General features: G+C 45.1%; 1 protein-coding gene across 9 annotated transcripts in view; it reads left to right on the top strand.

Moving 5' to 3' along the window:
* TRRAP (transformation/transcription domain associated protein) overlaps window positions 1–25,831 on the top strand; it is a 134,320-nt gene that overhangs the window by 52,033 nt on the left and 56,456 nt on the right. For 4 of the 9 annotated variants that reach the window (XM_055393171.1, XM_031012667.2, XM_031012668.2 and 1 more), the window contains exons 26-43: window positions 574–834; window positions 2,408–2,569; window positions 4,713–4,809; window positions 6,294–6,415; window positions 6,786–6,956; window positions 12,102–12,170; window positions 14,897–14,950; window positions 15,080–15,100; window positions 17,363–17,482; window positions 17,714–17,833; window positions 18,560–18,724; window positions 18,803–18,984; window positions 19,207–19,405; window positions 20,024–20,152; window positions 22,252–22,518; window positions 24,183–24,389; window positions 25,232–25,390; window positions 25,485–25,619. In XM_055393171.1, the coding sequence (XP_055249146.1) occupies window positions 574–834; window positions 2,408–2,569; window positions 4,713–4,809; window positions 6,294–6,415; window positions 6,786–6,956; window positions 12,102–12,170; window positions 14,897–14,950; window positions 15,080–15,100; window positions 17,363–17,482; window positions 17,714–17,833; window positions 18,560–18,724; window positions 18,803–18,984; window positions 19,207–19,405; window positions 20,024–20,152; window positions 22,252–22,518; window positions 24,183–24,389; window positions 25,232–25,390; window positions 25,485–25,619 (2,640 nt within the window). The remainder of the gene's footprint in view (window positions 1–573; window positions 835–2,407; window positions 2,570–4,712; window positions 4,810–6,293; window positions 6,416–6,785; window positions 6,957–12,101; window positions 12,171–14,896; window positions 14,951–15,079; window positions 15,101–17,362; window positions 17,483–17,713; window positions 17,834–18,559; window positions 18,725–18,802; window positions 18,985–19,206; window positions 19,406–20,023; window positions 20,153–22,251; window positions 22,519–24,182; window positions 24,390–25,231; window positions 25,391–25,484; window positions 25,620–25,831) is intronic. The other 5 variants (XM_031012671.2, XM_031012672.2, XM_031012670.2 and 2 more) reach the window with 2 other exon arrangements.

Below are 25,831 nucleotides of genomic sequence, written 5' to 3'. Positions count from 1 at the left end.
TAGGTGATGGGTGGCCCCAAACCTAACCATGCTGTTTTTGAAATGGTGGTTTCCTGAAGAATACTATAAGATCCTTCTGCAAATATGCTCTCCTAGCAGCATGGTGACTTTGATACTCAGATTTCATTTCAGCATCTTCACTAAAAGGACAGCTCAGAGCTCCCATAGGCCTTCTGTGGGTATCTAAATACCTGTTTGCTTTGATAAAGAACAGTTACAGGCCACAGTGTTTACCACAGTGTGTCTGAAAAGGGGAATTCTGCTTGTCATGTGCTGTTTCCGGAGGAGCTGCATTCTTAAACCTATGCAGATATGACTCACACCAGTAGAACATGATGGGCATTGCCAGCTTATCTGGTGAATGCAGGGGTCACATTTGGATCCACATTTTCTGAGTAGGTGACTTAGGGACTAAAGCACCAAGTGGGTGCTGTGAAGTCACCTCATTAAAGCAGCTGGCGAGAAGGGCATGGACCCCAGTGACAGTCTTTGTGGCAGACAGCTGTGCAGGAGACGGTGGGTGCAGTGGGTGGCATCGCCCTGCTTTCATTCTAAGGCATCCCTGACTTGCAGGTTTCCAATGGGGCAGTCGCCATGGCAAAGACCACCCTGGAGCAGCTTCTGATGCGGTGCGCAACACCTTTAAAAGACGAGGAGAGAGCCGAAGAGATCGTGGCCGCCCAGGAAAAGTCTTTCCACCATGTGACACATGACTTGGTTCGAGAAGTCACCTCTCCAAACTCCACTGTGAGGAAGCAGGCCATGCATTCGCTGCAGGTGTTGGCCCAGGTCACTGGGAAGAGTGTCACGGTGATCATGGAACCCCACAAAGAGGTGAGATTTCTGTCACCAGAACCAAGGTAATTTCAACAAAACTTTTGAGACTTTTTTTTAAATTTGAGTTGAGGTGATACTCCGTTTATAATTTTGTGTCTTGGTATCTGTGGGGCCTTGGTTCCAGGACCCTGCGTGGGTACCAAAATCTGGGATGCTCAAATATCTGATGTAAAATGGTGTGATATTTGTATATAACTTATGCACATATACTGTGTACTTTATTTATTGACTTATTTTTTCTTTTTTAATGCTTTTTTATTTTCATTTTTTTTTTTGAGACAGTCTCACTCTGTTGCCCAGGCTGGAGTGCAATCCTAGCTCACTGCAGCCTGGAACTCCTGGGCTCAAGTGATCCTCCTGCCTCAGCCTCCTAAGTAGCTGGGACTACAGACACACACCACCACGCCTGGCTAGTTTATTTTTTATTTTTTTTTAACTTTTATTTATTTATTTATTTATTTATTTTGAGACAGAGTCTCACTGTCACCCAGGCTGGAGTGCAGTGGCATGATCTTGGCTCACTGCAAGCTCTGCCTCCCAGGTTCACGCCATTCTCCTGCCTCAGCCTCCCAAGTAGCTGGGACTACAGGCGCCCACCACCACACCCGGCTAATTTTTTGTATTTTTAGTAGAGATGGGGTTTCACAGTGTTAGCTAGGGTGGTCCCGGTCTTCTGACCTCATGATCTGCCTGCTTTGGCCTCCCAAAGTGCTGGGATTACAGGCATGAGCCACTGCGCCCAGCCTATTTTTTTTAACTTTTAAAATTATTTCTTTTCTTTAAGGAAATTATCATCCAGCCCAAAATGTCATTTTCTTCTTTTTAATTAAAAAATTTTTTTCCAGCTATTTTTTTATAAAGATGGGCTCTCACTATGTTGCCCAGTCTGGCCTTGAACTCCTGGGGTCGAGCAGTCCTCCCATTTCAGCTTCCCAAAGTGTTGGGATTACAGGCGTGAGCCACCGTGCCTATCCTTAAATTTTTATGGGTACATAAAAATTTGTATAATCTCCCATATACTTTAAATTAGTTCTAGATTACTTATAATACCTAATACAATGTAAATGCTATGTAAATAGTTACACTTTAATGGTTTGTTTTTTCTTGTCACGTTATTTTTTATTTTTTCCTCAAGTATGTTTTCTCCTTGCTTGGTAGCATCTGAGAATGCAGAACCACAGACACAGAGGGCTAGCTCTACCGTGGTGCCTGCTCTTTATGACTTGAGATTTGCAAAAAACAGTGTACTTCAAGAGAGTAGAGGGCGGCGTTCCTGAGGCTATAGCACAGTCTGGTAGTTTTATTCTTGTTTTGTTGTGGTTTTGTCTTTTGTTTTGGATTTTTTTTTTTAATTTTTAAAGAGAGAGAGGTTATGCTGTACCTTTAGGAACTAACATATCTCACATGCCTCTCCATGACCAAGGTTTTGCACATGAAATGTATCTCCCGTTCCCTAATGAGAAGATATCTGTAATAACTTTGGATCTCACACATGGTTTTCACATTTTTAAAAAGTGTTTGTGTCTCAAGGGGCAGCTGGTGAGTGGTGCCTCCTCCTTGGCTTCCCCAGGTCCTGCAGGATATGGTCCCCCCTAAGAAGCACCTGCTCCGACACCAGCCTGCCAACGCACAGATTGGCCTGATGGAGGGGAACACGTTCTGTACCACGTTGCAGCCCAGGCTCTTCACAATGGACCTTAACGTGGTGGAGCATAAGGTGTTCTACACAGAGGTAGGGGGGTGGTGGTGCGGAGTGGTGTGGATGGTGATGACGTGTGTCTGCTAGCCTGTCTTTGTACGCGAAGACTGGTCAGGCAGCGTTCAGAGAAGGCTCGGGCGGGGACCCGCAGGTAACCCACTGACACCTGGCACAGCAACCTGAGCAGGTATGTTGCGTCTGGGCTCGGGCGGAAGGGAGGTATGGGCAGCAGAGACGCTGATGTCTTGTGAGTTCTCAGAACTCTGTTAGCCCCAACAGGAATCTTTGCTTGAATTTAGGGCCTCAAGGTTGTATTTTAAAGATGAAGCTGCACCCAGTTGCTTTAATCATTCTTAGGTCAGCTGGCCCGGCACAAGTGCCAATTTATTGCATTCATTAATCACTGAAATGTGCCATGTGCTGTTGAGAACATCACACAAGTGCCCTAAGTTCTGACAGCACCCCCTGGAGTGCAGGGATTGAGCTGTTTGTTCTCACTTTGAAGGTGTGGAAACTGAGGCTTAGAGTTTGCTGATTACCCAAAGCCACAGGGCAGGTGAGCTGGAGAGCTTGAATTTAAGCCAGGACTGTTATTTAGAGCATGGTTCCTAATCACTGCACTGTCCAGCCGAGTTCTTATTTTTTTTAGTGGACTTGATTTGCCCCTTGACCCAAGCACGGACCCTGGCAGATGGCATCTTATGAGTATTTGTCACTGTAAACATTCCAGTTTGGGGTGCTATTAGTGTGACAAACAGGAATGAAACTGTGGATGTTGCCAAATTATAAGCAACATCTTTAGAATACAGTAGTGGTCTGGTGATCAGATAAAATTTAAAATTTTTATGGGACATGAATCACACTTGCAGAGGCATTGTCAGAGTATACCGCAGCAAAAATCAGAAGAAAGCAAATTCTTCCAGGTCCATACTGTCTGAATTTCTGATTATGAAAATTTACCTCTTGACATTTTAAGGTCCTGTTTTTTGCTTGGACATATGGTTATAGGATCATATGATCTGGCTCTGATCTTTATACCTTATCATTTGTAAGGCTTGACAGAAGGTCAAGACCTTTAGGAAATGCATAACTTCCCTTGGCTGATCTAGAGACAGATGTATTTTAACCTGCATGGAAAACTCCTCACTGCACTTAAGACCAGAGCCTGGCAGTATTGAGGGCATGAAACTGGTTTTCCAGATGTCTCTCAGTGCCTGGCTGCATCAGAACACGTGCGGATCTTTTGAAAAGCATGGACTCGAGTCCTTTCCTTGGAGATTCAGGTTCAGTCGATTTGGGTGAGACCTGGGAATCCACTGTCTGAAAGCTTCCCAGGTGATGCTGTGTGGCTGTGTTGGGGTTTTGTTTTGTAGTTGACTTCTCTGTCTCCATACCTGCACGCATATATACACACATGCCCTTATATGTGAGGAGAGTATTTTTGAAGGTCATACAAGGCCCTAGCAACAATGGTTTCCTCTGGGCAGTGGAATGGGGTGGGTGGCTTGAAGTGCTTTTCACTCTGTATCCTTTTCTGCTGTTTTAAGTCTTTTACCAGGTTGGAATCTTTTAAGGTGGAAAAATGATAAAAGCCTATACTAGTTTTCCAGGATGTGAATGAAGAGGAGGGGGAAATAGTGATAGAGCACAATATCTATTATTTAGATAACAGATAGAGAAATATCTACTTGTGTGGTAAAATGTCTGGAAGGATAGCCACTGGAATTCCTAGTGATGTTCAGCTTCCTACTTTATGCTTTTCTGTACTTGAAAAAAAAAGTGTGTTCACTTAAATATTTGAATTATAGCCCATCTGTTTCTTGAACACTTGTCTGAGGCCCTGGGGAGGCTGATCTGAACCAGGAAGAGACAGCCCTGCCATCATGGGATTTGCAGTTAGATAAAGTAACCCCATGTTTTGAGGGAAAAAAAACGTGATGGTATCAGAGTGGGTGAGAAAGTGTCTAAGAATTCTTTCCACTAATGAAGTAAACTGAGTTTTGCCTTAAAGAGGCTCGGTCATACTTTGATACTTAAAATCTTTAGGATTTTAGCTTAGTTTGTCAGTTGTTAATTGTGTTGCAGTGTGTGGAAGATTGCTGTGTTCTGTTATTTGCAAGGTTATTATGTCTTCACAGGAAGAGTGGGCTAAATGTAATTGTTTTATCTTTTGCAGCTGTTGAATTTGTGTGAGGCTGAAGATTCAGCTTTAACAAAGCTGCCCTGTTATAAAAGCCTTCCGTCGCTCGTACCTTTACGAATTGCGGCATTAAGTAAGTTAATGAAAATCTATGGGGTATAAAAGTGAAAGGAGACTGACCACAGGAGGTCTATAGAAAAAAAAAGTGGCCTTTTGTTGTTGTCTAATTTTTATGACTTTTTGTAGTCTTTTTAAGATGGGATCAAAAAATTATTTTTGTATGTTTATCAAACTGTGTAATGAGATGCCATAGAATTACGTGTGTTGTTAGGATGGAAGTAATTTTGTGCTTTATAGTAAAGTCTGTTGTTGTTTTATGAATCAGACGTTCTGGTTTAAAAGGATTGTCGTATCATTCATATGGTGCCAGAATCAGAGTGTATATATCGTAAGGGACATGACAGCCTTAGAAGCTTTTCAATGACTCAAGCATTTGTTAATCCTGCAATCTCTAGGTTTTCACTGGGAAACCTCAGTTATCATTGTCAAGCACAGGAATGATGCAAAGTGTAGGAAAATAGACTAGATCTGTATTGGCTGAGATAGAAACAATCATTTTCTCTCTATTGGGGAGTGAAGGTGAATACCCAATACAAACTTTTTTAGTTGACTCTCTCTTGCTTTGTTGATTTTTATGCTCTTAATAACATATTTCCAGAATCTTTCTTGAGTTAGAGGTGGAGAGCTGAGAGGCAGACTATGGTCTCAGCTACCTGAGCTAGAAGATGGGGTGGAGTGTTCCAGACAGTGCAAGCCAAAGCCAACAGGGGGACCAGGGGTGACTGGCAGCTTTCTTCTCTTGGGGTCCCTTCTTTGGGGAACTCTCCTGTGCCTCCTTCGTGTTAGCCATTGTGGGTGCTACTTTTGCTAGAATGAATGTTACCTGTCACCTGACATAGAAGGTTGAGGTGTGTCTCCTTCCCTAAGAATATTTGCCTTTTGAAAGTCTTAAAGCCTTTCACCCTCAAAGCTGGGTAGTGAAGAAAGGCTGGGCTGTGTGTGTCTGTCCCCTGCATTGCCTGTCACTGGAGGGCCAGAGACCGTGCCATCAGCCTTGTTCAGATGGGACTGTCCTGGGTCCAGCCACCCCGTCACCCTGTGAAGGTGTCCTGGGATAGGGGTGTCAGTGGGGTCTCTCTTCTTCCCCCTCAAGCCTTCTTCTTCTCATCTGAAGATGTAAGATTTATCATGGCTTTTCTGGCAGGCTGGACTTCACTCTTAGATTATACTCCACATGTGGATGGAAGACCATGTGTACTTTTGTCTTTCTCAGGGCCAAACACTAGGAAAGAGGGCTCGTGGTTCATATTTTTTGCTGGTTGGTGGGAGCCTTTGGGAAAGAAAATTCAGCCGGGGGCAGTGGCTCACAGCTGTAATCCTAGCACTGGGGAGGCCAGGGCAGGAGAATCCCTGGAGGCCAGGAGTTAGAGATGAACCTGGGCAACATAGCAAGACACCTTCTCTACCAAATAATAATAAAAAATAAATATAGAGAAGAAAATTATTTGGGCATCTTTCCAGTTAATAATGGAATTGTCTCGATTTCTCTCCCTGAAGATGCACTTGCTGCCTGCAATTACCTTCCTCAGTCCAGGGAGAAAATCATCGCTGCGCTCTTCAAAGCCCTGAATTCCACCAATAGTGAGCTCCAAGAGGCCGGAGAAGCCTGTATGAGAAAGGTGAGTGTGTGTGCGTGTGTGTATGCGCACGCGTGTGTGTGCACACATGTGTGTACTCTGCATTAAGAGTTCTTCCTGTTTATTGCTATATAAACAGTGTATGCCTAAAAGGCTTTATGCATGTGGTTATTACACACTAAACTGTAATAAGAATATACCTGTTTCATAGTCATACTGAGTTTTTTAAAATATTAAACAGTAAAGATAAGTCTCCGTCATTTCATCATAAATTTATGAAATAGTATATGATTAATATTCCATCTTCCTGAAGGAGAACGGAAACTTGCAACTAAGGTTGAAGATGAGTTCTGTTCGATTATGAAGTGTCCTCAGTTGTCTATTTTTCTTTACAACTTTTCTTTTTTAATAGTTTTTAGAAGGTGCTACCATAGAAGTCGATCAAATCCACACACATATGCGACCTTTGCTGATGATGCTGGGAGATTACCGGAGCTTGACGCTGAATGTTGTGAATCGCCTGACTTCGGTCACGAGGCTCTTCCCAAATTCCTTCAATGATAAATTTTGTGATCAGATGATGGTAAGCCAAATGCATTTAAACGCTCTATAACAAACTTCTAAAAAATTAAATTATTGTAAAAATAAATAATGCAGCTGGGCACAGTGGTTCACGCCTGTAATCCCAGCACTTTGGGAGGCCGAGGTGGGTGGATCGCTTGCAGTTGGGAGTTCGAGACCAGACTGGCCAACATGGTGAAACCCCTCTCTACTAAAAATACACAAATTAGCCTGGTGTGGCAGCACGCGTCTGTAATCCCAGCTACTTAGGGAGGCTGAGGCAGGAGAATCACTTGAATCTGGGAGACAGAGGTCGCAGTGAGCCAAGATTGTGCCACTGCACTCCAGCCTGGGCAACGAGTGAAACTCCATCTCAAAAAAAGAAAATTAGCCAGGCCTAGTGGCACGTGCCTGTGGTCCCAGCTTCTTGGCTTGGAGGCTGAGGTGGGAGGATCACCTGAGCATGGGAGGCAAAGGTTGCAGTGAGCCGAGATGGCATCATTGCACCCCAGTCTGGGTGACAGAGCAAGACCCTGCCTCAAAAAATAAATAAATAAAAATAATGCATTCAGATGGCTTAAAATTGAAAAGGTGTAAAAGGATGTACTGCAGAAAGCCTCCCTCCCACCCTGTCCTCCAGCTACCCAGTCCCCTCCCTGAGACAGCCAGGGTTAAGACTTTGTTGTGTATCCTTTTAGAGATGTTTTATATATGTAAGAGGACATGTGTGTATATATTTTTTCCTATAAAAGGAGGTACAATATATATATACACAGTCCTTGCTTTTCCCATTTAACAGCTATCATTTCATTTCAGTACCTGAAGTACTTCATTCTGCTTTATGGCTGCAGAATACCTCATGACATGAACTTGCCATAATTTATTTAACCATGGCCTCACTGGTGAACATTTAGATTGTTCCCAGCCTTTTCATTATATACCATGATGCACTGAAAAACTTGTTCATAATTTCACATGCTTTTATCTGTGGTGTACATTTCTAGTTGTGGAATTTCTGGATCAAAAGAATGTATGCATTTTAATCTTTCAACACCTTGTCAAATTGCTCTCCAAAGAAATTTTTACCAATATACTCTCCTACAAAATAGATAAGTGTGCCTTCTTTCATACAGTCTTGGGTGAGAACATTGGAAGTCCTTTGGGTTTTTAGAATTACCAGAGAAATAATTATGCAGGAAAAAAACCCATTTGACAGTGTTTAAAATTGAAATGTAAGCGGATGGAGGATTTCATCTGTTAGCTTTCTTTTGCATTCAATTTTGCTTCTGGTAAATGGATTTATAAATAATAAACAGGATTTCATGGTCCACCACTGCAAACATGAATGTATTTTTCATGCTTATGTTTCCCAAGTAGCCTTTGACCATTTGACGTTTTAAGATACTGGAGCTACTTTTTTATTTTTGGTGTACCTTTCCCCCAACTATAAACAGGAGTTTATATCTACTGATGGACAGATGAGGTAGAGATTGCGTTATGTAGAGAGAGAGATTGCAGGTATGGATACATTGTGTGTGATACAGTGTATCACAGTGCACAGATACATTGTATTTATCTACACATGGAATGTAGAGAAATCTCTCATATATGAAAGACACATAGCTTTTTACCTCATCTATATGCTAGTTTCTTCATATCTACAAGTACCTAAATAATAATGACCCAAATACTAAAATTGTAAGTTATGCCCTAATAATACATTATAATTGAAAAACAAAGTATAATATGGAAGTGAATTTTCCAAATTGGGGACTTTCGCCTTAAGCTTCTAAATATATGTAATACACATACACACCTATCAGTTTCCATATATTCCATATATTCACAAGAGTGGCTAAAATAAATATATAAAGTTACATCACTTCCTAATCAGAGCACATCCAATAAACACTTTATCTTACATCCTGTATTACGGCTGAGGTGCTTTCACACATGAGGCCCATGAGCTCTATGCATGTGTCCAAATGTCCTAATGCTTTTGTGTATGTCTCCTCTTGAAAAGTCGTCTGTCATTTTTTGCTGCCTTTGTATGCTTGCCTGAAGCAGCTTTGGTTTGTTTGTTTATTTTTATTTTTATTTTTATTTTTGAGACAGAGTATGGCTCTGTTGCCCAGGCTGGAGTGCAGTGGTGTGATCTCGTCTCATTGCTACCTTTGCCTCCCGGGTTCAAGTGATTCTCCTGCCTCAGCCTCCCAAGTAACTGGGATTGCAGGTGTCCACCACCACACCTAGCTAATTTTTTGTATTTTTAATAGAGACTGGGTTTTCACCGTGTTGGCCAGGCTGGTGTTGAACTCCTGACCTCAAGTGATCCACCTGCCTTGACCTCCTGAAGTGCTGGGATTACAGATGTCAGCCATTGCGCCTGGCCTGTTTGTTTATTTATGAGACAGAGTCTCACTCTGTCACCCAGACTGGAGTACAGTGGCGCGATCTCGGCTCACTGGAACCTCTGCCACCTGGGCTCAAGTGATTCTCCTGCCTCAGCCTGCCGAGTAGCTGGGATTACAGGCACCTGCCACCACGCCCAGCTAATTTTTTGTATTTTTAGTAGAGACGGGGCTTCGTCATGTTGGCCAGGCTGGTCTTAAACTCCTGACCTCATGTGAACCACTGCTCCTGGCCCAGCCTGTTTATTTTTAGTCCCCAGTCTAACCCTTCAGACCTGCTGTGAGCTGGGAATTCATTCAGTGAACATTGTTACCCAGATTTTTTTTTAGTGCAGTACGAAGACAGCTGCCTTAACGTCTGTAGTTTCTGACCAAGGCCAGTGTTCTTTCTGCCTAAAATAAATCACATGGGTTTTGTGTTAATGGTTCATTTAGGTGAATTTTTTCCTCCCTTTTCTGCTCTCTGAGTGGTTCAAACTGGAGGAGTTTCCATCCAGACGTTTTCATCCAGCATCCACCTGGACTGAGTCCAGCCTGGACTTAACATTGACGGTGCCTTTGCGCTTAGTGGCAGAGGTCTTCCTGAATTACACTTGCCTGCTGTGCTCTGCCAGAGGCAGTGGTAAGGGACACACTTGTCCCTACTTAATCATGTTCTTCAGAACCAAGTTCGGTCACTGCTGGAGCTCTTGTTTTCCCTCATAAGCCTTCGAGTTTAATAGCTCAGGCCATCAGCAGAATTTTAAGAGCCAAGGCACCTTACTTTTAGGGTGGGCATTCATGAAAACAACCCTGAAAATTTACCTTTCTTTAAGAGTTTTAGAGTTTTAGCTCTTACATTTAGGTCTTTGGCCCATTCTGAGTTCATTTTTGTATATGGCATTAGATAAGGGTCCAACTTCATTCTTTTGCATATGATGTTCAGTTTCCTTAAGACTGAGTTACCTGACGTATGATTATTAAGTCTTTTATGTGGTTCGTTGGTTTTTCTGTTTGTTTGAGACAGGGCCTTGCTCTGTCTCCCAGGCTGGAGTGCAGTGGCGTGATCATAGCTCACTGCAACCTCCATCTCCTGGGTTCAAGCAATCCTCCCACCTCAGCCTCCTCAGCAGCTGAGATTACAGGCATGCACCACCATGCCCGGCTAGTTTTTGCATTTTTAGTAGAGACCAGGTCACACCATGTTGGCCTGGCTGATCTAAAACTTCTGACCTCAGTTGATCTGTACACCTCCCAAAGTGCTGGGATTACAGGAGTGAGCTACCGCGCCTGGCCATGTGCTTGGTTGGCTTGAATATTTCCTCATCAAACTAAAGATGAATTTTATATACCCATTAGTGTCATTTTATTCCTTTGGGAAAAAAAGAATGGTGATGTGGCTGGCTGTTGTCTACCCCTTTAATTCTGTTACTCTCATTTACATCTTTGTGTAAGGAGCCATTCTGGTAAGGAGTAGGGTTCATGAATTTCTGTTCTGGTGATTAATATCTTTCAGGGAATGTTGTTGGTAAAATGTTGAGTGCTTTGAAGAAATGTGTATTATTGTATGCATTTCTCAATGCCAGTGTTCCCTGGAACACTGACTCCGCACGATGTCGGTGTTTCATGAAGACCAGTTTGTTGGCTACGTAAGGTTGGGAAACGCGGCTTCTCAAAGTTTGACATGGACTGTAAGGACATTAAAGGCTCAGAGAAGGCTTGTCTTAGAGAAGAGTTTTTAAGGTGTCCAAACCATTGTTCCCCATTCCTGTTTTACCATGGAAACCTTTTTAAAGCAGCTTGCTAACTTCCTGTAGGACATCGGTGTTCTGAAGGACAGGTTTGAACAACGCAGGGTAATAAATATGCAACTGTTATTGAATGCTCTTGTTGTGGTTTAGCTTTAAGGCCTGGGCATTTGTCTGCCTGGTTTTGCTGGACACAGAGGCTGGAGCCTGGCTACCGGGTGCCTGGGTTAAGCTAAAGTCTGGGGTCTCTTCCCATACACTTAAATGCAGAGTCTCTTGCTGAAGCATGGCCCTCATTCTGCAGAGGGAATTGCGGCCCTATGGCACTCACTTGCACAGTCCCTGACCAAGTGGGGTCCACATCTATCTCACCAGCCCCTTCCCTAGGGTCCCCATTGTGCCCACTGCTCCCCAGCCGCATGGCCGCCATTCCTTCTGTGCTGTCAGGGCCTTTGCCCTCCTCTTCTCTCTGCCCTTCTGCTTCTGGCATTCCTGCCTTCTCTAGTCCCATCCTCAGCAGGAGGACCCCGACCCCCTCCTTTCTCGTCCAGAGCTGGTTCCTGTCTTCCTCTTACAACACCGTAATTGTAGCTACACACAGCAGGCACCTTTATGTTTACCTTTTTCCTCATCAGACCACGGGCTCCGCAAGGAGAGGGACATCATGACAGGGATGATGTCGGCCGTTCATGTTTCTACTGTGACACCCAGTGTGGGAGCCGACACTTCCAAGCACTCAGTGAACAGCTAGGAAACAAGTTAACAGGAAGTAAAATGGCAGGGCCTGGTATTGGAACACCCGGGAGTCAGGGCGTTTCCTTCTGTGTCAGAGCAAGGCAGCCTTTTTATTTTGAAACATGAACAAGTGCCAGTTATTCTCATCACTAGTTAGATGGTTGCGCTGTTTTAATAATGGAAACACTGCAGTTCTCACACTAAACACGATGGAAATGAATGATTACATAGGAGTTTCCACCAGTGGAATGCACCTACTGTGAAGTTGTGTCTCAGGATGTGTTTTTCCAACAGCAACATCTGCGCAAGTGGATGGAAGTGGTGGTGATCACCCACAAAGGGGGCCAGAGGAGCGACGGAAACGTGAGTGACTTGTTTGTTTCTGGGAAGGGCACCAGCCGCCATGCTGGGTCAGTGCTAATGCCGGGACAGTGCTTTCATTAAAATGCCGGTCAGAAACCTAGTTTGACGTGATTGTAGTCCTTGTAAATTGTTAAACACATTTGATTGGTATTCTGTTTTGCCTATCTTTTCTCTTAATTGCTAAACATTCCTTTTTATGTTTCTTTAAAATCTCCCCTTTGGTTCACTTTAATATGACTCTTCTGTTGAGAATTCTGGGGGGCTTGAATGTTAGTATTTCAATTTTACCAGCTCTGCTTTAAACAGTGTATTTTCTAGCCTGTCCTTGGCAGCTGCTGTCTACATGGTGGTGCGTTCCTCAGCTATTGTTTCCATTGCTTTCCATCACGGGGTGGTCGGTAAATGTGTTTAATCATTATTGCCTGATAAAACCAACTGGTTTTTGGGACTGAAAGCCTTGAGGGGAATGTAAAAAGGAATCCCATAAATACTGGCACGTGTGTTTTCAAGGTCTGCGTCATCCACCCCAATTGTTTGCCCAGTTATATGACTGGCCCTTCAAAGCACATTTGTATGGTTTTAAAGGAAAACCGCTTCAGCTAAATCTTTTAAAGTGTCTAATGTGGGTCATTAAAGACTTTGTCTCTTAAGAATGCATGCTTTCTGCTGTTTTAAATCTAATATTATTTGTATATGTTTATTTTTTACAGTTTTTGTTTTTAACTTGCTGTCCTCGCAGTGGAATTGCCTTTTCCATGAGTTTCATAATCCCCAGTGAAACATGACAACAGTATTCCTGTTAGGGACTTCCTTATAGTTCTTCAGAGGCATAATTAACGTGGCTTTTTGTCCTCGTGTGCCTTTGCTGGATGTGTTCCATCCTAACTTGGATTTTTCTTTTCTGGCTTTATTATGCTTTGTTTTGACCATTGTGTGTCAAGGTGTTTTGTTTATGTAAGTCTTGTTTCCTACTGCTTCTAAACAGCCAAGTAAGCAAAACTAAACCAGGATTTTTTTAAAGAAGTGATATGCCACGCATGACCCTGTTAAAGGTTTGCTATTTATATATGCAGAAGAGAATCAGGAACTCTTCGCGGAGGAGAGCAGAGTATATTAATGAGCCCAGGCTCCTGGGATGAGGTGCAGGTGTCTCTGTGCTGCTCTCCCTCTCTCATCTGTTAGGTACTTTTGCTTTACATTTTATATTTGTTTTTATAGTAAGCTATTAATTTTCTGGAACTCAGTCAGTTCTAGAATAAACATTTAAAAAAAACCTAGTGGGTAGATGAACAACCTCATTTGAATCAAAAAGATTTAATATAAAGTCCTTAATGTGGCCTAGTGAAAAAAAATAAAATATTTCATAAAAGTTAGCAGATTATTTGGAGGTGGGGGTGCAGTTGTATAGGGGATGGAGTCGTGGATACTGGGAAGTCCTTGAGCTCCTCCTGGAACATTTTTATCCTGTGATTGTATTACCTGACCATCCAGGGAGGGTCCAGCTCCGTGAGGTTGGCCGCTTGTCTGAAACTCAGAGGCTATGGTGTTTGGGGGCTTGTCTGAAACTCAGAGGCCATGGTGTTTGGGGGCCCAGAGACAACAACAGGGCCGTGGCTTTATCACCTAAGCCTGGGGCCAGGCCACCGTTCAGCTCTTGAACTCTGACCATATTTTAATCTTGGAAAGTAGTTAGTTCCTGTTTGGTGGAATCCCCAAATGACAGTGTTCCGTTGAGACACTATAATTGAAGATATGCTAGATCGTTGACTAAAGAAATAAGTCAAAGCTGCCCTCGAGCATTTTTTTTTTGAGACGGAGCCTCTGTCACCCAGGCTGGAGTGCAATAGCACAGTCTTGGCTCACTGGAGCCTCCATCTCCTGGGTTCAAGCGATTCTCCTGCCTCAGCCTCCCAAGTAGCTGGGATTACAGGCGCCTGACACCACATCCAGCTCATTTTTCTATTTTTAGTAGAGATGGGGTTTCACTTTGTTGGCCAGGCTGGTCTTGAACTCCTGACCTCAGGTGATCCACCTGCTTTGGCCTCCCAAAGTGCTGGGATTACAGGCGTGAGTGACAGTGGCCAGCCTGCCCTGAAGCTTTGGATACCCCTTTGATCAGAGTTCTGCCCCATCACTGTGTTTAGGAAGCTTCCCTTTTTAACCATGAGCTTGCAGGGGAGAACGTGTGACCACTTGTTATGTGTATGCACACATACATGCGTGCACACACACCCCCACACAGAGCTAGTTTTAGGAAGACTGCTTACTTTACCCGATAACCCAGCTGTCCATTGGGTGCGGTGATGGCCTAAACCACCTGGACTTCTGACTGTAGCCGGGAAAGAGGTTTTTGTTATTTTTTATTATCTTAGCCCTTCATATAAAATTTGTTCACTCTACAAAAGACTTTTTAAAAATGTACTTGCATACAACAAGGTCTTCCAGTTTCTCCCCTTTCACAAGAATCCTGAAACCCTATTTTGAAAACGTGCTGTAGGGAAGAATTCCACTGTTAGACGCTCTCTGTCAGATGGGCCGTGTTTTGACATCGAAGGTGAAAGTGTGCTTTTTGCTGTTGAGCATTTGTTAATTACTGTGTGCTTTCTGATAATTTGTGTCTTTACTGTCTTGTTAACCCCAATAACCCTTACTGTGTTTGAGTATATGGGAAGTTTTTATGTAAATAACATAAATAGAAAAAAGATGATTTTCCTCCCCATCCTCAGGAAAGCATTTCCGAGTGCGGGAGATGTCCCTTGTCTCCATTCTGTCAGTTTGAGGTGAGAACAACCTATTAACAGTCAGTTTCTGACTTGCAATGTGAAGAACAGTTTACCTTTTCTTTTCTTTTCTTTTCTTTTTACCTTTCTGTTGCCTTTTTTCATGCTGTAATTTTTGTTTTGGTTCAGCCTGCCATGGAAGGGGTAGAGGTGAGAACTTGAGCGGAGCTACAGGAGGGGGTTGTTGTCGTTGCTGGTTTTGCTGTGACTCGTTAGCTGTGTCGTGGTTCTGTACTGGACAGAGTGCGTTGTGCCCTTGAGTGCAGTGACCTGTATTGTCTGTCTGTGGCAGAGTTGTATCAGTATCATCGCTGTGAACTGTCTGATGCCAAGCATGTTTTCTATTAGGATGTTTTAAGCAAGACTCTTAAGTTCATGTGAGAATTGCAATGTCTCAATTATATCTAAGATTGAATTAGATTTTGTGTTCGTAACCTCTATCTGAATACACATAACTAGCAACCTCCTGAGAGGAAACTCACGCAGAGTATATTGTGCCTGCTAGAAGTGGGAGGAATTACATGTTCTTTCACACTACTGACTGCCCTGAATTTAAAACCTTGCAGCTTGTCCCACTCACCCACCCAGTCCCCTTCATCTCCCTCTTGCGTGCACACACACCACACATGCACACACACCGATGCACTCATCACAACACACGTGCACACAGACCACACGTGCACTCACACCACACATGCACACACACCAGTGCACTCACAACATACACGCACTCACAACACACATGCACACACACCACACACGCACACACCACACATACACTGCACACACACCACACATGCACACACACCACACATGCACACACACCACACATGCACACACACCACACATGCACACACACCACACATGCACACACACACTGATGCACTCACAACATTGTGCAGCGTTGCGCACACCCCGAGCTTTTCCTCTTGTGTAAAATGGGGATGATGGCATCTGTTACTCCTGCCTCCCAGCAGTGTTGCAAAGACCCAAAGAAGTGGTTTCTGTGACAGTGCTTTGAAAATGAAAAAGCAGATTGTAAAAGTACCATTTTAGAACATTATAATTTCAGGATAGAACTTACTCTTCCTAAGTCTTGCAGATTCTGGGGAAGAGAATTGTAGGGGCCATGGAGCTAGCCTTGAGCCCATTTTCCTCATTTTGTCTCCATCTCCTGCTTTGCCTTTTGGTGTAAAGAGAAATTCTGAAAAGTCTCTCAGGTGCTGCTGGGAGTGAGGCCCTTCCTGATCCGTGCTATCATCCCCATCTTACCCCGAGGATCGCAGCGCACACAGCGCAGCACGGCACATTGGAACGTGTCCCTCCCTTGTGGCCATGGAGAATTCCTTTGAAGGACAGGAGCAAAACTGGAAAGTGAGAAGGGAAAGCTGGAGCAACAGCAGCCCACCCCCGAGCTGTGAGACAGTAGAACATGCAGCACCCTTGGCATTTCACACATCTTTGATTTAATTCAGCGGAGCAGTTTGTCAGCTTTATTTTTAGGCCTGGTTGACAAATACTTAGTACCAGGATCAGCTGTTTATATACATTGATATTTAATTTCCAGGGTAAATAGTTAATTTTTTGAAGAACTTTCTCTGCTAGGGTTTTTTTTGTTTGTGTGGTTTTTTTTTTTTTCTTTTCTTTTCTTTTCTTTTTTTTTTTGAGACCGGGTCTCATTCTGTTGCCCAGGCTGGAGTGCAGTGGCACGATCTCAGCTCACTGTAACCTCCGCCTCCTGGGTTCAAGCAGTTCTCCTGCCTCAGCCTCTGGAGTAGCTGGGACTACAGGCGCCCGCCACCACGCTCGGCTAACTTTTGTATTTTTAGTAGAGACGGGGTTTCGCCATGTTGGCCAGGCTGGTCTCAAACTCCTGACCTCAGGTGATCCACCCGCCTCAGCCTCCCAAAGTGCTGGGATTACAGGCATGAGCTACCACACTGGCCACTGCTAGGTTTTGAGGGCAAAAGACATCTGTGCCCTTAGAACTTAGTGTGTCGGGAGGACCTCGTGATACCTTGGCAAAGTAGGGCATCCTCACACTGCTCTGGCCCCAGGTGGAATCATCCCTGCTTCTGTGAGGGGACTATTATGGCAGCCTGGTAAGGTCACCTTTACCACTTGTGAGCACGCATGACAGCAAACAGCACGATCACATCAGGTGTACACCGTCGGCCCCTCCACACCCCTACAATGGACAGGAATGCTGAAGGCCACGGGCAGTCAGTTTCCTTAGGACACAGCACAGTTAGAACCTAAGGCTGGTAAGTTGTGGCTTTTACATGTGAACCCTTCGCTTCACTGCCTAGCCTTGCCAACATAGTTAGACTATAGTAGGGTCTGTAGTGACGTTGACCTCTGTCACTTGCAAAATTAATTGACCTGTTTATAATTTCTGGTTTTCTTGATCAGGAAATGAAGATTTGCTCAGCAATTATAAACCTTTTTCATCTGATCCCGGCTGCTCCTCAGACACTGGTGAAGCCTTTGCTAGAGGTTGTCATGAAAACGGAGCGGGCGATGCTGATCGAGGTAAGGGCCACACTGAAGGCTGCTTCTCGCTCTGCCACCCTCCGGTGCTTATAGCGTCCTCACTTGATCGTATTTTCAATGGACAGATGGAACAGCATAAAGACGTTCGATGTCAACATTTGCTTGTGGGTGTTCATGCGCTCCAGTAACAAGGGGCCTTGTTAGGTAGACAGATCCTCAAGCTCTGAGAAGAGGAAGATGTGAGATGCAGCATTCCCACATGTTTTGCAGGCGGGGAGTCCATTCCGAGAGCCCCTGATCAAGTTCTTGACTCGACATCCCTCGCAGACAGTGGAGCTGTTCATGATGGAAGCCACACTGAATGATCCCCAGTGGAGCAGAATGTTTATGGTAAGAGCTGTGAGCAGCTGGAGTCAGGGGTCCCTGCAAATGCTTGTGAGCTGTCGTGCTCTGAAATGTTCAGTTCATATTTCACTATTCAGTGTCCTGGCTGCTTTTTTCTCAGATCCATTTGAATATTGGAAACAGCATTGCTGTTTGGTTGTGTCTGTGAAACGTGCAGGTCTAGGAACCACTCTTTATAGGACTTTGGTGGTGGTAGCAAATAAATGTTCTGCCAGGATTATAAAATCATAAAGTATGATTATTATTTAAAAGTATTTTCTAAGGGCCCACACCTGTAATCCCAGCACTTTGGGAAGCTGAGGCAGGTGGTTTACTTGAGCCCAGGAGTTTGAGACCAGCATGGGCAACAGAGTGAGACTTTGTCTTTACAAAAAATATGAAAATTAGCCAGGCACGGTGGCACATGCCTGTAGTCCCAGCTCCTCAGGAGCTTGAGGTGGGAGGATTGCTTGAGTTCGGAGTTGGAGGCTGCAGTGAGCTATGATTTTACCACTGCACTTCAGCCTGGGCAACAGACCCAAGACTCTCTTTTTAAAAAGAAAAAAAAAAGCATCTTTTTAAAAAGCATGCGTGTGGTGCTTTTTTGGTAGGCCTTCTTTGAGAGATTTAGAAAGATTTTTAAAAGATTTAGAAACATTTAAAATTCATATCCTCTAACTTTCTGTGAGTTTGATTAGCTTAAAACGGCTTTTCTATTTGTTTTGCTTTCAGAGTTTTTTAAAACACAAAGACGCCAGACCTCTGCGGGATGTGCTGGCTGCCAACCCCAACAGGTTCATCACCCTGCTGCTGCCGGGGGGTGCCCAGACGGCCATGCGCCCTGGCTCGCCCAGCACCAGCACCATGCGCCTGGACCTCCAGTTCCAGGCCATCAAGGTAGCGCCCCTTCCTCCAGCCCCCAATGCCCAGGGGTTTAATTGAGACGCGGTTCCCTAATTATCTCTTCTTTGACAGATCATAAGCATTATAGTGAAAAACGATGACTCCTGGCTGGCCAGCCAGCACTCTCTGGTGAGCCAGTTGCGACGTGTGTGGGTGAGTGAGAACTTCCAAGAGAGGCACCGCAAGGAGAACATGGCAGCCACCAACTGGAAGGAGCCCAAGCTGCTGGCCTACTGCCTGCTGAACTACTGCAAGTGGGTGCCTCCTCCCGCCCTGCCCCGCGGGACCGGCTCTGTCCCAGAAGCTCAGCCAGAGCCTCCTTCTACTCTGTACAAGGCTGTGGTCATTGGATGCGTGCAGTCGGATTGGTTGTGGAGAATGGGCTGTGTCTCTGAGCTGTTTAAAGGCAAATCAGAGGCGTAGTTGTTAATGAAATTTGCTCTAAGTTAACCTGTCTTCTTCTTTTGACCCTCCAGAAGGAATTACGGAGATATAGAATTGCTGTTCCAGCTGCTCCGAGCCTTTACTGGTCGTTTTCTCTGCAACATGACATTCTTAAAAGAGTATATGGAGGAAGAGATTCCCAAAAATTACAGCATCGCTCAGAAACGTGCCCTGTTCTTTCGCTTTGTAGACTTCAACGACCCCAACTTCGGAGATGAATTAAAAGCTAAAGTGAGTCCCACTCTTATGCTGTAGAAGGGTATGGGTATTTGGTCTGGTTTTCTAGGGAACTTTGGACCCTTTTCTTTTTTTGCTGTGTCACTCTTGAATAAATAGTAGAGTGAGCCAGGTGCTGTGGCATGTGCCTGTAATCCCAGATACTCAGGAGGCCACGGCGGGAGGATTGCTTGAGCTCAGGAGTTGGAGGCTGCACCGAGCTATAATCACACCATTGCATCCCAGCATGGGTGACACAATGAGACTCTGTCTCAAGAAAAAAATAAAATTAGTGGGCTGGGCTGTAGGTGAGAAAGTGCCGTTGCTGAGGAGCGTCAGGTGCATGCAGGAGTGACCCAGCGTTGAAGGGTGGTTTGTTAATTGCCTTGTTTTTAGAAAATGGCTTGTTTGACGTGAAAGGAATAAACCAGGCTGACATCTCTTTTCCACGAGTTTTTAACCTACCTTTCTAGTTGCTCTTTGCATAGGAGTCAAGGTTGGTAATCACACCCTGGGTTGAGTTCCAACTTGATGGTGTGCTAAGGCCAAGACTAGCTGTTCTTCCCGTCTTACTCAAGAAACAAACAGCATGGCTTTGTTTTTCTCCTTCTTTATTTAAATTTTTTTTTGTAGGTTCTGCAGCATATCTTGAATCCTGCTTTCTTGTACAGCTTTGAGAAGGGGGAAGGAGAGCAGCTCTTGGGACCTCCCAATCCAGAAGGAGATAACCCAGAAAGCATCACCAGTGTGTTTATTACCAAGGTGGTATCACTATGTGTGTGGGTGTGAGAAGTAGCCTGGCATGTGGATGAACATCTGTGTGTGTGTGTTAAGGGGGTTCATTGAAATAAGTTTGTTCCCCCAACACGTTTATTTTTCATGATTGTGTTAGTTTTTAGCAGACCGTCACCTTACGATTCTTGTTAGTGAGTTTTTGAAGGCAGCCTTACTTTGGAATGAATTAACTTTCCCACATTAATAGATATAGTCAGAAATGGAATAGATCTCAATGAAAATTCATATAGCAGTTATTTTGTGAAAACCCCTGTTGCCAGTCAGCAGTTTCTGTGTTCTATTTTCATCTTCAGTTTTACAAAAGACTCTCCTAACAGCCAGTGAGCATATGAGACTGCCTGCAGTAGCTGCTGTGACTCCTCCTTGTCCAGTGAATGAAACCCTGTGGTGGCCGTAGTCCAGTCTGAAATCAGCTCGGTTTTAACATCCCTGTGCTTTACAGTTTGTGTTAGAGAGGGCTTTTTGAATTAAATGCCTGCATCGTGTTATTTCCCCAAGGCTTATTACTGTATTGATCTTCACTGTTAAAGGCTGTGTTTGCCCTGAGATTCTCACACTGTTTGTTGGAATGCTGAGTGATGGCGTTCCTCATCAGAAATACAGATTGCTGGTTTTCTTATCCATTTTGTCCTGAGATCAAGGCAGAGGGGACTGTTGTTTCCATTGGCAGATTCTTGGACCTTACATAGTCTTTGTCCTTTCAGCCGGGCCTCCTTCCTGCAGTGTTGACATTCCACCCTATGATCAGAGTGAGCCCAAGGGTTTATTCTTGGTCCCCGTACTGATATTTGCCTTATTCTGGGCAAGTTTAGGGAGATGGGGTCCAGACAGGACCCCTTCCCCTTTGTTACCTTCTCCAGGCTGTGTCTCCTGGGTCAGATGCTGCTGTGGGGATTTTGAACGTCAGGATGAGGAGAAAAGGAGCTGGCAGGCTGGAGGCTGTGGATGCAGGTGTGGGCCTTCCAAGAAGCAGTACATCTGGGGAAGAGAGGACCTTGGGGCTAAAAGGGACCTTGATAAAAACATGATTATAGTGGAAGACTTCAGTCTGTCTGTTTTTCAGAATTATTAAGACCTGGTAGACAGCGGTTAGGATACTTACTTGAATTGAATGATGCTGCCATTATACTTGATTTAATAGAGATGCGTAGAATATTCCTCAAAGAAGGCACATTTTTTTCTTATGTCCATGAAACACTTAAAAAATCTGTCAGATGCTTTCAAAACTGCAACAATTTTTTGAAAGTAGACATGTTTCCGGGTCACATTTTCTGATCATAATGCAGAAAAATGAGGAGTAGACAAAAGTTGACAAGGAAAAAACATCTCAACTACCTGGAAATTAAGAAACTCAGTCCTAAATCACCTCGAATCAAAGAGGTCTTTTTTTCCACCTCACCCTCCTCCAGCCCCTGCATCCTGACTCTTAAGCCTGCCCTATTTTAAATGTTGAATTTGGTGAATTTCTAATCCATTTGTAAACCAAAAAGTATCTGAGACGGATCTCAATCAATTTAGAAATTTATTTTGCCAAAGTTAAGGATGTGTCCGGGAGAGACGTTTGTGCCTTTCTCTAAAAATGGTTTTGAGGTCTTCAGTATTTGAAGGGGAAGAGTGGGCTGAAGGGGAAAGGGGGAAGGTGTGGTCATCCACACGTTGCCAAAGAAGGGGAGCAGGTAGGGGAAGAGTCAGTTCTGTGTTCATCTCACGCTCAGTAAGTCAGCACTTTACGTAAGATAAGGTGAACGTGGGGCCGTCACCTGTGGAGATCATTAACCTTTCATCTGTAGCTCTCCTTAGGAACGAAAGGAGCCAGTTTCTTGCATGACTCAGCTTTCAGCTTAATTTTTTCCACTGGGCAGAGCAAATTGGGGTCCTGGGGTTTTTTTCTCCTTTCACATATATGTGAAGGAAAACGGATAGGATGTTATTGATAACCTCCTTGTAAAACTTCATGTTACATAGTGTGTGTGTGTGTGTTTTTAAGGCTTAAACCTGTTGTATGACCCTCAGTCAGTAACCCAGTTCGCAACTGGAAATGAGTCCTTCCTGCTGTCCCTGCACAGGTCCTGGACCCCGAGAAGCAGGCGGACATGCTGGACTCGCTGCGGATCTACCTGCTGCAGTACGCCACGCTGCTGGTGGAGCACGCCCCCCACCACATCCATGACAACAACAAGAACCGCAACAGCAAGCTGCGCCGCCTCATGACCTTCGCCTGGCCCTGCCTGCTCTCCAAGGCCTGCGTGGACCCGGCCTGCAAGTACAGCGGACACTTGCTCCTGGCGCACATTATCGCCAAATTCGCCATACACAAGAAGATCGTCCTGCAGGTATTTTGCAAGCCCCTCCTGTCCGCCGACATCAGCGTGAATCTCACATGGTGCACTTGGCTCCCTGGTGCAGTCTCAGCCTCTCCTGTTGTCTTTTTCCAATACCAATAAAAACCATGAAAACACAGACACTGTATGATTCCACTTAGAAGACCCTAGGGCACTCAAGTTCAGAGAGACAGAAAGTAGAATAGAGATTGCGGGGGTTGGGGAGAGGGGGTGGGGAGCGAGTATTGAATGGTGCAGAGTTTCCACCTGGGAAGATGCAAACATTCCGGAGATGATGGGGCTCATGGCTGCACACAGTGTGAAGGTGCCAAGCGCCACTGGGCTGTGCACCCAAAAATGGGTAAGATGGTATATTCTGTGTTGTGTGTGCTTTACCACAGTGAAAGGAAATTTGTGGGGAAAACACCCCACACTGTGAGCCCTCCCATGACTGTCCACGTTCTCCCTTCCTCCCCCATTCCCACTCTGCTCTCTCGTTCCTCAACAGCTTTGCTTTTAAAAGGAAAGGTCACCCTTTTCCATCTCAAGCTTCTCTGTCCATTGCATTCTGGCTTCTGACTCTGACATTCCATGGCAGATGTTATAATATTCAAGGGCCCCAGCCCACTTCTCTTAGCCAAAGACAATAGGTACTTTTGGATCCGTATCTTATGAGCTTGTTGTTGTGCAGCTGGTATTGAGTGCCTCTTCCTGGAGTCCCTCGGTGGTTTGGGCTCTGAGGTTGGGCACCCCGGGTTTGAGGCTGGTATTGAGCGCTTCTTCCTGGAGTCCCTCAGTGGTTTGGGCTCTGAGGTTGGGCACCCCGGGTTTGAGTGTTGTTTCTTCCGCTCACACGGTCCGTGCCCTTTGGCAAGTTAATGTCTCCGTGTGAGAATTAAATGTAATACTCCACTCGAGCATGCGGCATTATTTAATCACTAATAGTTCTTCTGTGAGACCGTCTTTGACAGCTTTCCCCTGACATCTTTCTCTTGTGAACCTCTGTGGTGTTGAACTCTGCACCCCAATCAAGCCAGAGGTCTCTCACATCCCCTCCCATGGGCCCTTGAGCTAGAACTCCAGCCTCGGGGCTGCCCTGCCCTCCCCCAGTTGTCTCAGAGACAAACACTCGAGAACTCTGTGACCTTCTCTGCTCCTCCCCACTGCCCAGGCACCAGCAGGTTCTGCAGCTTCTAACACCCATCCCGTCCCCTCCACCCTCAGAACTGGTCTTCTCTGTGTTCCCGTGACCTCACATCGGGGCCTCACCTCTCACTTGAATGACTACAGCTGCCGCTTCTCAGCGCCTCTCTTGTTAGCCCTGTTCGCTTTATTTCCCATCCTGCAGTCGGAGGGAGATGAGCCATGTACCTCCCTAACACGCTGCTGGTTAGGCGGGACATGGGATCCCTGCAGGGAGCTTGGTCTTACCTGTCTGCATGTCCTGGCCTAGTTCAGCACGGGCACATAGTAGGTGCATTATAAATACTAGAATGAATGTTTTCATTGGTCAAAACTTAACAGAAAGCAACTAAGTTGTTTCCTAATAAGAAAGCCCTAAGAAGTTTTTAAAAAATTGTTTTGGAAAAGTAGCATGTCTTGACACCAAGGGATTGTCTTCTTATTTCTTAAAGCCTTCCTTCTCATCCTCCATAAGCGTCTCTTCCCTGTTTTAGGTTTTTCATAGTCTCCTCAAGGCTCATGCAATGGAAGCTCGAGCGATCGTCAGACAGGCGATGGCCATTCTGACCCCGGCGGTGCCGGCCAGGATGGAGGACGGGCACCAGATGCTGACCCACTGGACCCGGAAGATCATTGTGGAGGAGGGGCACACCGTCCCGCAGCTGGTCCACATTCTGCACCTGATAGTGCAACACTTCAAGGTGTGTAGGAGGGACGGTGGGCTGCGGGGCGTGCGTCTTCAGGCATTCGCTTTGAACCTTTACCTTGTCTTGTTCTGCAATAATCAGGTGGTCGTTCATCTTTTAGTAAGGCTACTTCTGGTTCATTGATTAGTTTGTGTATGTGTATATGGCTTTATCAGCATGGAATTTGCTGTAATATAGAGAATATGTCACAGGTGTGTGTGTTTTTGGGTCTAAGGCTACATTTCTGTCGTAAGTACTGTGCTCAGTTAACCCTTGTATGCTGCTAAGTTTGCACCTTAAGGTGGGAGATAGTCCTCATTGACTCTAGATTTCCATCACCTGCCTTGGAAAGTTATCCATGTTGCTGGCACCTCCTTCTCCGGCCACATTACCCTTTTTGTAGGATTTATTTATATGTAAATGTTTCTTGTAGATTTGGGGTAGAGGAGAAAGGATAGAGTTGAAAGCAAATTCTTTTATAGTCACCTCTTAGAGGAACTTTGCTTTTGGGTATGTCTTAAACTTTTACAATGTCAAGTTCTGAAGTTTGATACATGTGATTAGACTCACCTTCCTGTCTGAAGAGAATTTGATTTTTCAAGACTGAAGTATACTATTGTAATGGGATGTAATGGGATGTAGTTGGGGTGGGGGAGGGTGATAAACACATACATAAGGCAGTGAGAATTTCCTCGGTCAGGTTAGGATTCAGAATTCTTGAGCATCAAGTTGGGCTGTGTGTGTATGTTGGGGCTGAGAGGCATGTTGGGGGTGTGTGTGTGCACATGCGCACATGTGTATGCGCTGTGGGACCAAGGTCCCATGTTCCCGGCGTGATGCCGGCCCTGCGTCCGCAGGTGTACTACCCGGTACGGCACCACTTGGTGCAGCACATGGTGAGCGCCATGCAGAGGCTGGGCTTCACGCCCAGTGTCACCATCGAGCAGAGGCGGCTGGCCGTGGACCTGTCTGAAGTCGTCATCAAGTGGGAGCTGCAGAGGATCAAGGACCAGCAGGTAGGGGTATCAGCCTCGGGGGTGCCCGGATCGTCTTCCTTTGACTTCTCCCTAGAAATCAGTCAGTAAAACCAAGCGCCTGTGTGTTTTTAAGCCGGATTCAGATATGGACCCAAATTCCAGTGGAGAAGGAGTCAATTCTGTCTCATCCTCCATTAAGAGAGGCCTGTCTGTGGATTCTGCCCAGGAAGTGAAACGCTTTAGGACGGCCACCGGAGCCATCAGTGCAGTAAGATCATGTGCCTCTGTATGGGTGCTACGCATTCTGCTGGGAGTTGGTTTGTTTATTCCCTATATTTAGAATGTGAGCTCGGTGCTCAGCTGCATTCAGGAGAGGCAGCTGGGAACAGCCACGGTCACCAGATTGAAACTCCAGGACATGTCACTCATGCAAGGGGTTCCCAGGTCACCAGACATGCTTGCCTCTGCGTTCAGTTCATA

The sequence above is a fragment of the Gorilla gorilla genome, chromosome 6 (genome assembly GCF_029281585.2).
Source record: "Gorilla gorilla gorilla isolate KB3781 chromosome 6, NHGRI_mGorGor1-v2.1_pri, whole genome shotgun sequence".
NCBI lineage: Eukaryota > Metazoa > Chordata > Mammalia > Primates > Hominidae > Gorilla > Gorilla gorilla.
Note: the sequence above shows the minus strand (reverse complement) of the source record. Positions and strands in the feature narration are given on the sequence as shown.